Raw genomic sequence first — 16,912 nt, 5'->3', positions numbered from 1 at the left:
GGCCGAGGCGGCGGCAACTGCACAAGACTTACAAGGAAACTCAGTTTCCTTTTATTTTAAAAATTAACCAGCAACTTTGGTCCAGTCCCCAATGGCGGTTCTCAGGTCGGCCCTTGGGGCCGTCCCGTTTGCTTTTCCCTGGAGGGCCCTCGCTCCCCTGGCCGAGGTCTCCTCCCCGGGCCCCCCACGCTTCCCTCACAGCCTCAGCCCAGTTTCTGGGCGCAGTCGGCTCGTCAGCAGAGGCAGAGCCCGAGGGCTGCGGGACTTCAGGGAGCAACGGTTTGAGAGACTCAGTTTCCTTATCTGTTAATGTGGGATAAAACCTTACCTGCCTCCTCACAAGGTCTTTAGGAGGCTTCTGGGAGATTAGAATAGGAAAGAGACCAGAGGAAGTGAAAATGGTGCTGGACCACTTACCACTGGGCCAGGCCATAGGTGGAGGGGTAGGCCAGTCTCACCCAGGATGCGGGCACGGTGCCAGAGCTTAGTGCCATCTGCTGGGCTTCCATGTCGGGAGACAGCATGAGCTCACCCTGCGGAGGGAGAGAAGCGGCCTGGGGAGCACGGGGGCCTGGGGTGTGTGGGGGCCTGGGGACTGCAGAGGGAATGGGGAGCGCGGAGGCCCGGGGAGCATGGAGGGCTCTGGGCTAGCTCTCTGGAGGACCTTGGGAAGCCTGGCTCTTAGTGTAGGCCGCAGGCAAGCCCCCAGGAGGCCAAGATGGAATGTCTCATTTCCAGTCCTCTCAGCCCTTAAACATCTGGGTACAATTACATCCACTGAGCATGTGCCAACTACAGGACCATGACAGCGTGCTGCGCACTAAGTATAACTGGGAACTAGAGAACTCACACCGAGGTAACACCCAGCTGCAAGTATCCCCATCTCAAGCAGACTTCTCCAGCGTTCGGCCCTCCCGCTTACCTTCAGGCCCAGGTCCAGCTGCCGCAGCGAGCCCCGGATCTCTCGCAGGAGCAGGTTCATCCGCTCACACTCCTGGAAGCACACCAGCACGTAGGGGCTGCGGGACGGCGTTTTCTGCGCCATCTCCGCCACGTCAAACTCTTCCGGAAGCTTCTCCAGGAGGTCGTCCAGGATATTCTTAACCTTCAGGAAACACGAGCATCCAGGTGCATCTTCCCCTTGGGATCAAGGCCTCAGAAGGCCGGGCCCAAACCTGCCTCAACTTCCCCGTAGCAGGCAGGGTCAGGGGTCACCGTGGGTGGGATAGGAAGGTGCCCTGGTTAGCCAAATTCCAGGTGACGCAGCTGCTGGCATTTCTGTGACCCGGGGGAGGGGATGGCAGAAGATGGGGAGCCTGGTATGGCAGGCCGCCCCCCACCACAGATTTCAGCCTGTTATTTGCTGACTCCCCCCAGGCAGGGACCTGCCCTCACATCTCAGCTTGGAAGGAAACAGAGACTAAGTTCGCACAGTCCCGGCCATAGAGTGGCCACTGTGAGCCCGAGAGATGCCCAAGGTCGGAGACAAGATGGAGGTGGGTGGGCTGGGTAGTGTCGTGGACAGAGTTCTGGGACTGCGCGACTTCAGGCCCCTCACTGACCCCTGCATGCAACCCCGCAGAGAAAACACTGGAGGGCTGCTCCAAGCTCCCCTGAGAAATGGTTGAAGAAAAGGGTCAGAATAGAGGCTCCAGCCTGACCTTTAGCCCCGGGCTGCTTCTTTCTCCTAATTATCTGGATTAAAGAATTGGCTCCTCCCATTTGCCAAGGCATAAAAGGCAAAGAGAGACTTAAACGCTGAGACTTAGAGTACTATGGAAACTTCTATTTGGGCTCAAAAAGTCAATTTACAAGGAGGCCTCTCCAGCAATGAGATGAACCAAATCAGCTCCAATAGAGCAGTAATGAACTGAACCAGCTACACCCAGTGAGGGAACTCTGGGAGATGACTGTGAACCACTACACAGAATTCCCAATACCCCTATTTTTGCCTGCATTTTGGATTTCCCTCTCAGGTTAATTTTACATTATTTAAAATTCTGATTCTTATTGAACAGCAAAACAGCTGTTTGGACATGTATACATATATTGTATTTAATTTATACTCTAGGGGCCGCTAGGTGGTGCAGAGGATAGAGGCACCAGCCCTGAATTTGGGAGGATCCGAGTTCAAATCTGGTCTCAGACACTTAACACTTCCTGGCTGTGTGACCCTGGGCAAGTCACTTAAGCCCAGCCTCAAAAAAAAAAAAAAGGAATTTATACTCTAACATATAGAACATATCTTGGTCAACCTGCCATCGGGGAGGGGAAGGAGGGGAAAAATTCAAACAAAAGGTTTTGCAATTGTCAATGCTGAAAAATTACCCATGCATAAAATTTTTGTTAAAAAAAAAAAAGTCAATTTACAGGCAGAACATGGCAGCTGGATCTGCCCCAGGCACAGTGACTTTAAGGCGTCATCACTTTCTGTGGCCAGCCTCAAACCCAGGGGGCCATCTTGGGTAGCGGTAAATCTCCGAGAGCCCCGGGCCAGGGAGCTGGAGGAAGACTGATGAGCAGGAGAGCTCTGAGGCTAGAGAGGGGGCTTGTGGGGGCAGGAGGGCCTTCTCCAGTGTTGGGAGACCCCCAGGAAGGAGGGAGCTCTGCAGGTACACAGGCTACTTGTGTCCAGCTTCTCGGGGGTCTCTCGGCAAAGACACTGGAGGGGTTGCATCTTCTTCTCTAGACCATTTGACAGATGGGGAAACTGAGGCAGACAGGGTATAGGGGCTTCCCAGAATCACACAGACAGCAAGTGTCTCAGACAGACGGGGGAACATGAGGTTCTGGGACTCGGGCCTGCCACCCCTCCCTGCCTGTTTAGCTAATACTATATTTGGTCCTAGATAACCAAGTTAGCAAAGAAAGGAAGCTTTAGGCCAATTTCTGCTTAACATTAGGAGAATCTTCCTAGCAAAGACAGCCCAGACACGCGCCGACAGGCCTAGAGACCGGATCCCTGTCCTGGGATGGGCTGACTGAGAGTCGGACCAGCAGGGAAGGCACAAATGGGACTGGCCCCAGGGTTTCCAGAATGGCCCGTTAGATATCAGACATTCCCACGGAGAGCATCCGGGGCCGTGCCCGTGGGTTAGCAGCAACAGCCTGACGTGTTTGTGTGTGAATGCAAATACGTGTCCACTCAGATGTAATTTTGTATGAGGAAAACATAAAGGCATATATTTGTATATGTGTGTATATAGGTATATATTTCTACTAAATAATAACCGTGATCATTTCTATAACAAATAATTCCTTTAGCAAAACACTTTACAAAAATTGCCATTAATTAAAATTTAAATAATAATCTAAAACTGATAACAAGCCTAAGAGTAGCTGCTCCTGGAGGCAGACCGGTTGCTTGCCCGGGAACACGGCTGGCGAGCGTCCGAGGCCGGATCTGAAGTCCCGTTTTCCTGCCAGCGAGGTCCAGGCTCTAGCTGCCGCCCACCCAGCGGGTTGGGGAGTGTATATAAGGAAATGGGGAATGATCTATGTGTGTATGTATATGCATGTATGTATAGGTATTGTGCACGCATGATTTTACATATGTGTATGTGTGTATATACAAATACATGTATGTGTACATGCATATTAATTTATATAAGAAATATATTGCATCTTGTGTCCATATGGATGTATTATACATATATACACCACATACATACACATAATTTTATGAAAGAAGAAAAGGAGGGAATTTGGTTGGAGAAAAGTTCTTCTGCTGGTACAACTTCAGAATTTCCCACATCCTCCTCAGAAGCAGGAGGAATTAAATCACATTTCTGGTCCCCCCCAAAGCTGACAGAGCTGCCGCAAGAAGCTAAGTCCGGCCCCGTGGGGGTGAGTACCCGCCGTACCTTGTCCTCCGCGGACTGGGCCAGCTCTTCGTGGCTGAGGAGGTTCCTGGGCTGCATCTCCAGCACAACGCGCAGGAGGGTGTCGGAAGTCACCGTGAGGAACCCAATCTCGGCGTTAGGATGGAGACCGTACAGCACCGGGCTTTCGGGAGGAAGCGCGTCATCGATGTACTGGTGGTAGCCCGCATAGTCCAGGGTGAGCGGAGCCGGGAAGCCCGGGGCCAGCAGGAGCTCACCTTCAAACTTGAGCCACGGGAAAGAAGGGGTTATTACCGATCTCAAGCGGTCTTTCCCCTTCCCCCTCCCTTAATGCCCTCCTTTGATTCCTGGCTGTTGGGCCGTGACCCTGAGCTCTCACCCACCCAGCACATCCATTCTAGATTGTGCAGTAGACAGACAGCTGGCCCCGGAGTTAGGGAGATCAGGTTTAAATTAGCGTCAGACGCTTACTGATCACATAACCCTGAGAAGTCATCCTGTTTACCTCAGTTTCCTCATCTGTAAAATGGGGACAAAAAGAGCCCTTGCCTCCCAGGGTTGTTGTGAAAACAAAATGAGATATTGGTAAAGTGCTTTAGAAACCATAAAAGATTGCAGAAATGCCAGGGATTGTTATTGTGAATAATTAATAACAACCAGTTTTCGGTCTGACAGATTCTCTCTCTTGCATCGGTCCCTATCTCTGCCTTCTGCTTTCCTAAGCTGCCAAAGGGTTTGTCTAAAATACAGATGTGTCTCTCCCACTCATGAAGCTTCACTGGCTCCCTCTTGCCTCTAAGATAAAATGAAAACTCAAGCAACATAGCAACAAAGTCATAGGAACAGAACTGGAAGAGACTTTAAAGATTTAAAATTTTTACTAAATTAAAAATTAGTGTTTTAATCCAATCGAATTAAGTAACACTGAAATATTAACTCACATTTAAGGGGTGCTTTCAGTTTGCCAATTGGGCTACTTACATTACGCCATTGAGGACTGAACAATGAGGACAGTAACTGGCGTTTCTGCAGCATTTTAAGGTTTGCAAGATGCCTGCATGTCCCATTCCCTGTATCCTCTCTACAGCCCTGGGAATTGGGTGCTGTTGTTATTCCCATTTTACAGACAAGATGGGGGTGCAGTGAGGCTGGATCTCCTGGCTCAGGTGCGGCCATAGCTGCCTCTGGGAGCCAGAGTAGACTCCTGCATCCACCTGTGGTCAGTGGGGGGCTTGGAGAGGAGCCCAGTTCCAGCTGTCGGGACGGGCCCCTGCTTCGGGCTCCCAGAGTGTCTCCTGTTGGCTTACTGCACAGGACTGCAGCCTTTTAAAAACTGACTTTGGTGCTGGAATGGAGAGAGGAAAGGCCTTGCTCTTGGGGAAGCCCAGGAGAGTTCTCCCCTTTGCCTGGAGGAGCCTGATCATCTCGGGGCCAGGAAGGCCTGGCGCCATGATTCCCTTTATCTTGTGGGTCTGTGACAAGCCTCAGAGAGGACCTGGACGTGGCCTTGGGAGCTTCAGCAGGGCTGACAAAGGGCCCCTGGGCAGCAGGGCCGAGTCTAATCAACCACTGATTCTGAGTGACCGCTTGACCACTCAGCCTGACAGGGATCTGAAGCTGAGAAACTGTCCTACAAGTGAGGAAATGATTCAGTGACTTTTTGAGGGACTCCCTGAAGGCAGAAGAGGAACTCCCCATACAAGGGGGTCTTCATCTCCTGTGAGTTTTTTTGGGGGATGTTTGCAGTAATCCCTTGAGTTGGATTCTACTCAGAGCCATATGGGTGTGTAGAAGAGAGATGTTCCTGCTTTAAGGGGATGTTGCTATATCTTTTTCCTTTTTTTATTTTTTATTTTTGCTGAGGCAATTGGGGTTAAGTGACTTGCCAGGGCACACAGCCAGGAAGTGTTAAATGTCTGGAGCCATATTTGAACTCAGGTCCTCCTGACTTCAGGGCTGGTGCTCTATCCACTGCGCCACCCGGCTGCCCCTGCTACACCTTTTCAGAAAATGCCTTTTGTAAAAGCTAACTAACATTAACTAACAACACTACATGATATTGGGGGAACGCACCAGACAGGGGCTCATCAGCTAGAAGATAACTTGCCGATCCTTGAATTACTCTTAAAAACATGAGGGAGAAGGAAGAGCTGCCCTCTGGGTACTCAACATCAAAGTCCAGAATGAGGAGGGAGAGACAGTTCCAGAACGGATGTTTCACACAGAAAAATTTAAGATTTGAAATCCAGCCAGACATTTGGCGTGGCGACAATTGAAATTTTAAGAAAACAAATTAAAAGAAAGTTTAAAATTTGTTTTTGATTCTGCTAAGTTTGGCAATATGGGCTAGGAGATAAGTAACAAACTGAAGATTGAAGTCTCGGTTTCAGGGACTCTTTCAGGTAATTTCCAGATTAAACAAAGACTAGTTTAAACATAAGCCGTGAAAGACGATCTCTGTGATTTTGTCTCAGCTGATTCAGGAGAAAAATGATCAAGGCTGATTATATTAATTTCCTGAAGTTATTAAATGGGAATCCCAAACTCCAAAATGGATAATTAGCAAAGGCCCCTCACATGCCGTTAATTCGATCTCCCCCGTCAGAATTTGTTATCATTTGGAGAAGTTGCAAAGGTTTGCCTTCCCTAAGAAAATCCATTCCTCTTCTACATCATAATATTAAATTGTGCTAAAAAGGTCACAGTCTATAAAGCTTGAAATATTAAACACCTTTCTGAGCCCCCTGGAAGCATCTATTTACACACAAAGTTAATAAGCCTAGTTCCAAATTTGTCCCATTAATGAAGACAAGTTTCTTAGGACTCAGTCCCGTTAAAGTGTGCCGGGCACAGACTAGAATAACGGAGCATCGCCGGCCTCCGGGGAGGTTACCTGCTGCTGTCCCTGGAAACCGGCGGTCACCGGCCCAGGATTACACGGGGGGGAGGGGAAGGGAACGCCCCTCTCTAGGGCAGCCTGGGAGAGCGGGCAGGCCTTGGATTTAGGAAGAACCAGGTTTAAGTCCCACCTTTTGATACGTAGCCACCTCCCCAACCTTAGCGTTCTCATCTGTAAAATGGGCCCAGTGATATTCACAGGCACTTCAGGCCCAAATGAGATAATATGTGGCTCTCTAGACAGGCGGTCATTCTGTAAGGAAACGTAAGGGGACCTAGGGGAGTTTGTAAAAGCCTCCCATCCCCCACGGTGCCACGGGCTCTCAATGCCTCTCTGGGAGCTAGAACCGGGTCGGCCAGTGGCTCCCAAAGCCCGTACTCGGTCTTCTGGGCAAAGTCCCGGGAGCCAGCCAGAGGCCGCCGAGGACGGGCTCCAGAACGGCCGGAAGTGGCCCGGGAGCCGGATCCCGCCGAGCCCGCTGCTCTGAGCCGAGGGGCCGTTTCCAGGGAGACTTGGGGAGGAGGTCGGGGGTGAGCCACTGGGTCCGGGCCGCTCCGGCCCCCTCCCTGCCCCCACAGCGGCCGAGTGACTGCCGCGGGTGTGGGGCCCAGCAAAACCACAAACCGGGCACCGGCATCGAGGGCAGCCCCGGCCCCCGCCTGCCCTGACGACAGCCCCCACATGTGAGAAAATGCTCGGCCGGCCCTGCCGCGATCTCTGCCACGTGATGAGGACCCAAGGTCCAAGACCCTGCGGGGGAGGGGTGGAGACACCTCTGGGGAGCCGGGGGGAGCGCGGGTCCCTCGTTCCAAAGGGCATCCCCACCTCGACGCCCTCTGGCCCATCCCCGCCACAGCCCCCTCCCCATCACGGGATGCCCGTGGAGAGGTGCGCTAAGGTTAATGGGGCCTCGTTGGGCGGTGGTAATTCTGCGCTTCTCCGCAGGCCGTGAGCGCTTCTCCCTGGCCCCTGACCTCCGCCATCATTTGGAGAAATCAGCCTCGCTGGAGGCAGATGCACAGCCCTGGTTAGCCTCCCCGTCTCCATGGTAACCTGCTCCCGGCCCTGAGGAGCGATTGCCAACGAGCTCCATTGAAAGTGGCTTTCTGACATGTACAATCCCGCTCATTAGGGCTGAGGAGAGACCGAGAGGCCGCGCCGGGGCCGGCGGGCGGGTGGGAGACAATGGTGGCTCCGCAGCCCCTCGAAGGGCCGTTTAGCTCAGCCATTTTACTGAGGGGAAAACCACGTGTGTAGAGTGTGTGTGTGAGATAAATGGGCCGACAGGAGCAACGACGTCCCCTCCCAAAATGGTGTCTGAGGGTGTCCGTGATGCACCCCGGCCGCTCGGAGCCTGCTGATTTGGGGAAGAGCTAAATTTGCCCATTTTAAAATGTCAAACGTCAAGTTCTGTCAGTCCTGCCTCATTTGCGGCCTTTTCCTCGCGCCAGAAGCGCCCTTCCGGCGGCGTGCTTCCCCGCTTCCTGCCGCATGCTGCCCCGCTTCCTGCCGCATGCTGCCCTGCTTCCGGCCGCGTGCCGCCCCGCTTCCGGCCTCGTGCTGGGCGGGGCTAAAGGCGTCCTGGGACGGCCCGGGAGCTCCTGAAGGCGGGCCTTCGGGTCATCATTATAATTTAATGGTAATATAATCGCAGACCATTTTCAGCAGAATGGGGAAAACCGGCGGGAGAAGCAGGAGGAATGGAGCGGCCCCCCTCCCTGCCACTGAAATCTCGCGGACGATGCTCGGCAAACGCCCCGCAAGCCCCCGTTTGTCAGAACCGCTTTGAGGGGCCGCGGGCTCGGGTTGGCCACAAGCCGCTCCCGCCTCCGGAAGCTGCTGCGGGGAGGAGGGGCTCGGCTGGGTCTGGGGGCGCCTCCGGCTGCTCTCGGAGCGATGGGCGGAAGGCAGAAAGGGCCGATCTAGTCCTGGAGTCCGGCCAGACTTCCTGCTCCTGAAACCCCCCGGGGAGGGGCCGCCTGCAGGGCTCTTCCTCCCGCGGGCTCCTCCTGCGTGGATGGGGCCGGGTTTTGTGAATATCCCCGTCTAAGATTCAGTGACTCACAGGTCGTTTCCCGGAGGGATGAGAGGCCCGGACAATCCCACCTGCGCTCCGGGGGCAGGTAAAGGGCTGTGTGTAACCCGGGGCGGGGCTGTTCGATGCTCCGGAGAATCGAATCGGAATCGCGGGGCACAGGCGGCTGCACGGAGTGAAAGGCCGCGTGACCCTGGCCTCCCGCACCCGGAAGTGTTTGCTGAGGGCCGTTCCTCGCTCCGCCTTGGACTCCGGCGCTCGGGGCTGGAGAAGAAATGCTCCGCCATCCACGTCCGCCAGTTCTGAGCCAAGCAGGCGCGCGCTTGTCACCTGCCTGTCACACGCCAGGCAGAGGCCGCGTGTCCTGGCGACGGAGGCTGGGCCCCCCCACGGGAGACTCCAGGCCGTCCCCCAGACCGCCTTCCTCCTCCTCGGGCTGAGCACCTCCTCCAAGCCCCTCAGTTTCCTCGCCATAAAAGGGATCGTACAAACGCTTTCCACCCAGGGTCATTGTAACGAGGTCATCGCAGAGCGTTAACCCAAGCCTGGCGCGTCGGTCCTTCGTTAACACTTGCTCCTTTCCTCCCTCCCACCGCTGTCTCCAAGGACAAAGTCCAGCGCCAGCGGGGCCTCTAGGGCAGGACGGGCCATGCCAGGCCACTGGAACAGTGGCCACGCTAACATCCGGGTGAGAGGGCAAGGCCCCGCCCCAGAACAAAGGTGGAGTCCCGCCTCGGACACGGCCGTGCTCGGACAGATCCCAGAGTTTGAAGGGGAAGCTCCTCTGGGAACGTGAGGGTGACCTCCGCACCAGGGAGTCACCGTCCAAACCAATGCGCCCCAGGGAGAAGAACGACCGAATAAAGGAAAAGACGTGACAAACCCAGCGGGAAGGGGCCGAGCTCCTGCCAGGAGAGGCCCGAGACAGCCCGGCCTCCGGATTAGGAAGAAGGCGAGGGTCCCAGAGAGCAGAGGAGGCCCGCAGCCCAAACCCGAGAAACAAGGCAGCCTTACCAGGGAGGGGTTCATGAATTCTTCCAGATAGCCCCGGCACAGGCGGCGATCCCAGTCGTCCGTGATGTGGCCCCCGTACATGATCTCCCCGAAGAGGTAGCGGAGGTCTTCCCAGGGGACCTGGGGCAAGCACAGAGAGGGCGGGTGAGCCCCAAAGGTCACAGGCAGAGGCTGCCCGCCCCGGGAGGGACGTGGTCCTCCTGAGGCCGGAAGCGTTCCGAGGTCGGAGCCGGCACCCGGTGATGCGTCCTGAAAGCACCGGGGTTCCGAGAGCCCTCCTACACGTGGGGTGCTGCTGCCGGGAAAGTGACTCCAAAGCACCCTTTACACCAAAGTCTGTATATGTGTGCACAGTCACACTCACACACTCATTCTCACACACACACACACACACACACTCACACACACACTCATTCTCACACATTCTCACACTCATTCTCACACACACTCATTCTCACACATTCTCACACACATTCTCACTCACACACACTCATTCTCACACATTCTCACACTCATTCTCACACACACTCATTCTCACACATTCTCACACACATTCTCACTCACACACACTCATTCTCACACATTCTCACACTCATTCTCACACACATTCTCACTCACACTCACACACACTCATTCTCACACATTCTCACACTCATTCTCACACACATTCTCACTCACACTCACACACACTCATTCTCACATTCTCACACACACACTCATTCTCACACACACACTCATTCTCACACTCACACACACTCACACTCACTCTCACACACACATTCTCACACACACATTCTCACACACACACACTTTCACACACATTCTCACACTCACACTCATTCTCACACACACACATTCTCACACACACACATTCTCACACACACACACTCTCACACACACACATTCTCACACACACACATTCTCACACACACACACTCTCACACACACACACACACACACACACTCTCACACACACACACTCTCACACACACATTCTCACACACACTCATTCTCACACTCACACTCATTCACACACATTCTCACACACACACTCATTCTCACACTCACACACACACTCACATTCAAAAGTGTGAGTCTGGTACTTTGGGGCACTGTTTGCCCCAGTCAGAGCAGACGAAGCTCAGATGCCAAACCCAATTCCTTTTATCTGGGTGGCCAGCTCCCTGAGTCTTCATTATATTTACTATCAGGTCCGTTCCAAAATGCTTTGATGGGGAGTATCTCCACTGTCAACATGGCTCTGAAGAAAGGGCACCGACTGGCATCAGAGGACCCGGATTCGAATCTCACCTCTGAGACTTAATTCCTCTTTCACCAAGGGATCATCATCCCCCCTCTCTCAGCCTCAGTTTCCTCATCTGTAAAACGAGCATTTCTCATTTTGTTGACATAGTGTCTGGTCTAATTTCAGACGGACGCCCTTCCAGCTTACAGAACCCAGTTGTTTTTACTATTTCCCTCCTGAAAGGGTTGGCGTGGCAGGTTGGGAGCGAAGGCTTTCTCTTGCCGAGGAGCCTGATTCAGAGCAGAACACGACCATCCATCCTCCCCACGCAGGGACTTTGCGAACCTGGCCTGGCTCTGGGCAGCTTCCGCCTTCAGATGTCTGGGAAGGGGAATCAGTGTGGATCCCCTGGCTGTACGATGCCTTTTCCGGGGCTGCCATCAATGGCTGGACTGTGTTTTATTTAGGAAATCACAGCATCCCCCTGCACTCGGCTTAGCTGGATTGGAAGGCTTTTCCTCCTCTCCCCTTTGGATTCCCCCGGGTTTGCAAAACATGCCAGTTTGCAGTGAAGCTTTACCAGACAGGAGGCTTTCTACCCTTGGGTCCAGTGGGGGCCTCCCAGCTGCTAAAGTAAAAATGTAATTACAGCCTTCATTGGGTACATGACGTGACAGAAGCTCCTGGCTATGTGAGCTGCAAGCAGCCGCCAACCTCAAGGGCCCTCTCCTTCTGAGCTCACTTGCTCTGTTCCAGCAGCTCTTAGTCCTGACTCTCTGAGACCCAGTTTGTGGTGTTGTTGGCAAAGATGCTAGAACAGTTTGTCATTTCCTTCTCCAGTCCCTTTTACAGATGAGGAAACTGAGGCTCACTCGGCTAAATAAGTGGCTGAAGCAGGATCTGAACTCAGGACAATTTTCCTGACTCCAGGCTCTGTGCCAGTTGGCTGCCCCAGTTCACTGCAAAGAGTGCAAATGAAAAAAATGGGAATATTCTTATGAATGAATAACCCTGCACATGGGCTAGAGCTCCCCACAGGATTCGCTGTTTTTTGATCGGACTCTCAAATAAAGTCCTCATCATTTTGTATTTAATCCCTGCCATGCATTGTAAGTGACATCTGCTATGATGAAGATCTGGGTTGGAAACCTGCTTCTACCACTCACTACTTGTGTGCCTGGGCAAGTCACCAGCCATCTGGGAGTCTCCCACATGGGGACATCCAGGTAATAACCTGAGAAGTCATTTTTTATCCTGACAAACTGTCATCTAATTGATTTTTTGGACCCAGGCGTGACTTTACATTTATTCTTACTGGATTTCATCTTATCCAAGGAAGGTCAGTGTTTTAGCCTTTCAAGGTCTTTTGGACTGTGTTATCAGTCCCTCCTGGCTTCCTGTCATCAAGATTGGCTGACCTTTCCTGTGTGCCCGCTCCACCTTCCTACTTCCTCCTCACCCCATCTCTGTTTTCTCATTTGCAAAAAGAAAGACTAGACTTGATGAGCTCTAAGATGCAGGTTTTGAATCTGATTCTATTATCTAATATCTAATGTATGAATGACCTTCAAATCCTAATAATAAGCAGCAAAAGGGCTCTCTTGTGTACATCCAGAAACCCAGAACCCAAAATGATAGAGGGTCTTCAGAGGTCATCTAGTATTATTATTATCCTAAAATGTTTTGTATTTACTTCCATGTGTACATCATTCAATCAATAAGCATTTATTAAACACCAGCTGGATACATGAGAATAATTTGTAAAGTACTTTTAACAGTATTTATTTTTTTTTTTGCTGAGGCAGTTGGAATTAAGTGACTTGCCCAGGGTCACACAGCTAGGAAGTGGTAAGTGTCAGGTCAAATTTGAACTCGGGTCCTCCTGACTTCAGGGCTGATGGTCCATCCACTGCGCCACCAAGCTGCCCCTAATTTGTAAAGTACTTTGCAAATTTTAAGACACTCTATAAATGCTAGTCCTTAAATTGTTATTAATGTTAGCCGGTCACTTTGCTAAATGCTGGGGGAGGAGTACAAAGCAACAAACAAAATCAAAAACCCATAACAACCAAAATTGGTTATTTTACTCAAAAAGAATGCCTTCTACTGGGGGACATGTAGACCACTAGGTACAAACAAAATAGGAGAATTCAATGTTGAGATTGAAATTCAGCTTCGATCCTTCCCAGCTGTCTGATGTGGGGCCTCCACTTTCCCAACTGTCTAAATAGAAGTAAAAATGGCACCCACGACCCATGATTGCTGAGCTTCAAATAAGATAATATTAGAAAAACACAGATCCTCGGGTGGAGAAGGCTCTTAATAAATGTTTAGCTCTGTCTTCTGTAGAGAAATTAGTGATTTCAGAGGGGAAAACGGAGCGGTCCCTGCCCTCCTGGAGCCCTGGCTGTGACTGTCTACATGAGCTCTTTGCTGAGAGGAGGCTGGGGAGGACCCTTCTCCCATCACTCCCTGGCCCTCCTGCGGTCTCAGTGACCTTTTACCGGACTTCTTGGTGGGCACTTGTTCCTACCAGCTGCTTAAACCAGAAGCTCCATGAGGGCACAGACGGCAATTTGCCTTTCTCTTATTCCTATGCTCATTGCCTGCCTGGCACACAGTAGGTGCCTAATTACTGCGTGTGGCTGGCACACTGGGAAGTCACTGGCAGCTGGGGGGCGCAGGAGGCCTCTGCTGGGAGGGGACATTTGGGGGAGATTTTCCCGATTTGGGTTTCCTATAGAAGGTAAAACCCAACTGAGCCTTAAAGGAAGTTGGCTTCTTTTTTGGGGCCATTGTAACGCTAGCTAGTCCAACATTCCCATTTCGCGGATGAGAAAACAGAGCCCGGGTGGCCTCCTGAGCCCCCTCCAACTCCGCGTCCGCGTGAGCCCTCCCACGCACTGCCCGGCGCCACCCCGAACAGAAATGGGTCCTTTCCCTTTAAGTCCCACTCCCGGAGCGTCCCTGGGAAAGTCAAAGCAAGGTGGGCTCCTTAATACATAATAATGGCACGTGCAGGAAATGCCCCATTATTTATGCGCGTGACGCGCCGTAAATTGCTTCCATCATCGGAACTAATTGGAGTGATTATTAATGCGGGGTTATGGACTGGCAGGACTGCTGCCGGTAATTACATTTGTGCAAATGCTTCATTACCTGCCTAATGAATTTGGCAGACACGCGCGTGTAAACCGCTGTTTCTGTTAACACAACGAAGGACGTTTTTTGGTGCTGAGCTGCTTATGTGGAACCGGCCTGACCCACATTCCCAAGTCCAAGGCTCCAGAACCGGGAACCTTGGGGCGGGACTGAGGCGGGCTTCCAGGGCCAAGAAGAAAAAGAAGGATGGGCAGCCGCCCAGTGGTTCCCCTCCCCTCCCCCTCCCCCCTCCCCCCAAGGCCGGCCCCTCCTACCTTAGCACAGGCCTCCAAGTAGTTGGATGGACAGCCCCGCCCCCTGTGGCTCCTCCCCCCCAGGCCGGCCCCTCCTACCTTAGCATTGGCCTCCAAGTAGTTGGATAGACAGCCCCGCCTCCCGTGGCTCCTCCCCCCAGGGCGGCCCCTCCTACCTTAGCACTAGCCTCCTAGTAGTTGTAGAAGATGTGGGCACAGAATGATGGACAGCCCCGCCCCCTGTGGCTCCTCCCCCCCAGGCCGGCCCCTCCTACCTTAGCATTGGCCTCCAAGTAGTTGTAGAGGATGTCGGCGCAGATGTGCAGGTCCCCGGGGTTGAAGGGGTAGCTCCGACTCCAGCCTTGGGGCCCGAACTTGAGTCTCCCGGCCACGCAGGCGTGGAAGTAGCACAGGGAGAAGAGGATGCTCTTAAACTCCTGGTCCTTGGAGCAGGATTCCACCGTGTCCTAGGCAAGAGAAAGGGGAACCGGGACGAGTTCTCACCCTGTGGCCTGCCTCCGCCTCAGTTTCCGCAGATTGGGAGCCGTGATAGCTCCTCCCTCCCAGCGCTGTCAGGAACTCCCACAGAGCGGCACACCCTGTAAATGGGGCAGCTGGGTGGCGCAGTGGGGAGCGCACCAGCCCTGAAGTCAGGAGTTCAAATCCTGCCTCAGACACTTAACACTTCCTGGCTGTGTGACCCTAGACAAGTCGCTTAACCCCAATTGCCTCAGCAAAAAAAAAAAAAAAAAAAAAAAAAAAAAAAAAAAAAGAAAGAAATGAAAAAAAAAGAAATGAAAAAAAAAAGAGCAACCAAATAAAAACTTTAAAAATCCCAAATCAACGCTGTATCTGCTTATAGGAAGAGGCGAAGCTCGCTGGGAGCCTTTTTAAAGACTGCCAGCCTTGACACCGAGGACAGGAGAGCCAGAGCCACATTTTGAGCCTTCGGTCCCGAGTTCACAACTCAGCTGCTGCCTTTACTTTGTCCTGTGCTTAGGGACGCACCACCCTCCTGGGTGTCAGGCCTTAAGGGCCCAGTGCGGAGGTTGGACAAAACGGTCTCTCTCTAAATCCAGGCCCTTAGTGATAGTTAGTGGGACGTATAAAATAACAGTGTACAAGTGCTGAGAGCAGATGCTTTTTTGTGGTGACCAAGAATCGGAAGGAGTTGTTATGGCATAGACTGCGATGAAATATTGTTTTAGAACAAATGATGAGCAGGCTGATTTCAGAAAACCCTGGGAAGACTTACACGAGCTGATGCAAAGTGAAGCGAGCAGAACCAGAGCACCGCACCCAGCGATAGCAACATGGCGTGATGGTCAACCCGCAATGACTTAACTGTTCTCAGTAACGTCATGATCTTAGACACTTCCACGAGAATGAGAACGAAAAGCGCTATCCACCCCGGAAAAGGATCGAGTTAGTCTGAATGTGGATCAAGGGTGTTGCTTTAAAGCATTTTGTACTTTTTTTGGGTCCGTGTTTTCTGTTACAGCACGATTACCATGGGATCATTTTGCATACTGCGTGTATGTTAAACTGCTTGCCTTCTAACTGAGGGCAGAGAAGAAAGGGAAAGAATTGGGAATTTAAAGTTTTCAAAAACAAATGTTACATTTTTTATGTGTAGTTGAAAAAAATTGAAGTAAAAAAAAAAGGAAAATGAATTCAATCCCTTTACTACGAACAGTAGTATCCATCTAGCATAGATAGACAGGAGCACCGGCATCCAACGCTGGTAGAAATGGGTCCTGACAGGCAAATGCGGACTGGAAAGAGCGCAGGTTAGATTATCTACAACATTTTTATTTACTTTGTGAAACATTTCCCAATGACATTGAATCTGGTTTCCGGTCCTTCTCATTGAAGCTTTGCTGCTCCAAGAACAAAGACTTCAAAATCTGCCTGAGATACTTGGCGACCCTTGACGTAGCCTTTGCTATTCTGAGCCTCAGTTTCCACATCTGGAGAAAGGGAATAACAGGATGTGCCCTTTCATGAAGCAAGATCCTCCCTCGGACCTTCACTAACTGAGTGATCCTGCTCTCTAAGCCCATTTCCCTCCTCCATAAAACATGAGTAGTGATAGCCATAGCATCTTCCTCAGAGGACGGGCGTGAGCCTCGAACTAGACGTTGCTAACTTTTCAGCTGAAATGCTTCATGGCTTTAGCTGGGGTTTTCTTGGCAAAGACACCGCAGGGTTTTGCCATTTCCTTCTCCAGTTCCTTTTACAGATGAGGAAACTGAGGCAGACAGACTAGTGAGTTGCCCAGCATCACACAGCTGGTGAATGAGGTTTTGAACTCAGGTTTCCCTGACTGCAGGCCCAAAGCTCTATCTATTCCATTACTTAATGGCTCATACTTTATTATAACTACAGATTTTCTTTATTTTCCTGGTCTCTTCTCGGGACTAGAAAACACCAGGACAACAAACAGCCATCTTTCAGCCTCTTAAATCCAAATAAACACAA

At 51.8% G+C, this 16,912-nt stretch overlaps 1 protein-coding gene across 3 annotated transcripts in view; it reads right to left on the bottom strand.

The window, feature by feature from the left end:
- The window catches only part of DNAH11 (dynein axonemal heavy chain 11), a 276,162-nt gene that overhangs the window by 4,908 nt on the left and 254,342 nt on the right, over positions 1-16,912 (bottom strand). For all 3 annotated transcript variants that reach the window (XM_074268964.1, XM_074268965.1, XM_074268966.1), the window contains 5 exons: positions 14,707-14,898; positions 9,791-9,910; positions 3,864-4,106; positions 923-1,105; positions 418-533 (listed from right to left, as the gene is read on the bottom strand). In XM_074268964.1, the coding sequence (XP_074125065.1) occupies positions 418-533; positions 923-1,105; positions 3,864-4,106; positions 9,791-9,910; positions 14,707-14,898 (854 nt within the window). The remainder of the gene's footprint in view (positions 1-417; positions 534-922; positions 1,106-3,863; positions 4,107-9,790; positions 9,911-14,706; positions 14,899-16,912) is intronic.

Source organism: Sminthopsis crassicaudata, chromosome 5 (assembly GCF_048593235.1).
Source record: "Sminthopsis crassicaudata isolate SCR6 chromosome 5, ASM4859323v1, whole genome shotgun sequence".
Lineage (NCBI taxonomy): Eukaryota > Metazoa > Chordata > Mammalia > Dasyuromorphia > Dasyuridae > Sminthopsis > Sminthopsis crassicaudata.
This window is presented reverse-complemented; position numbering and strand designations above follow the sequence as displayed.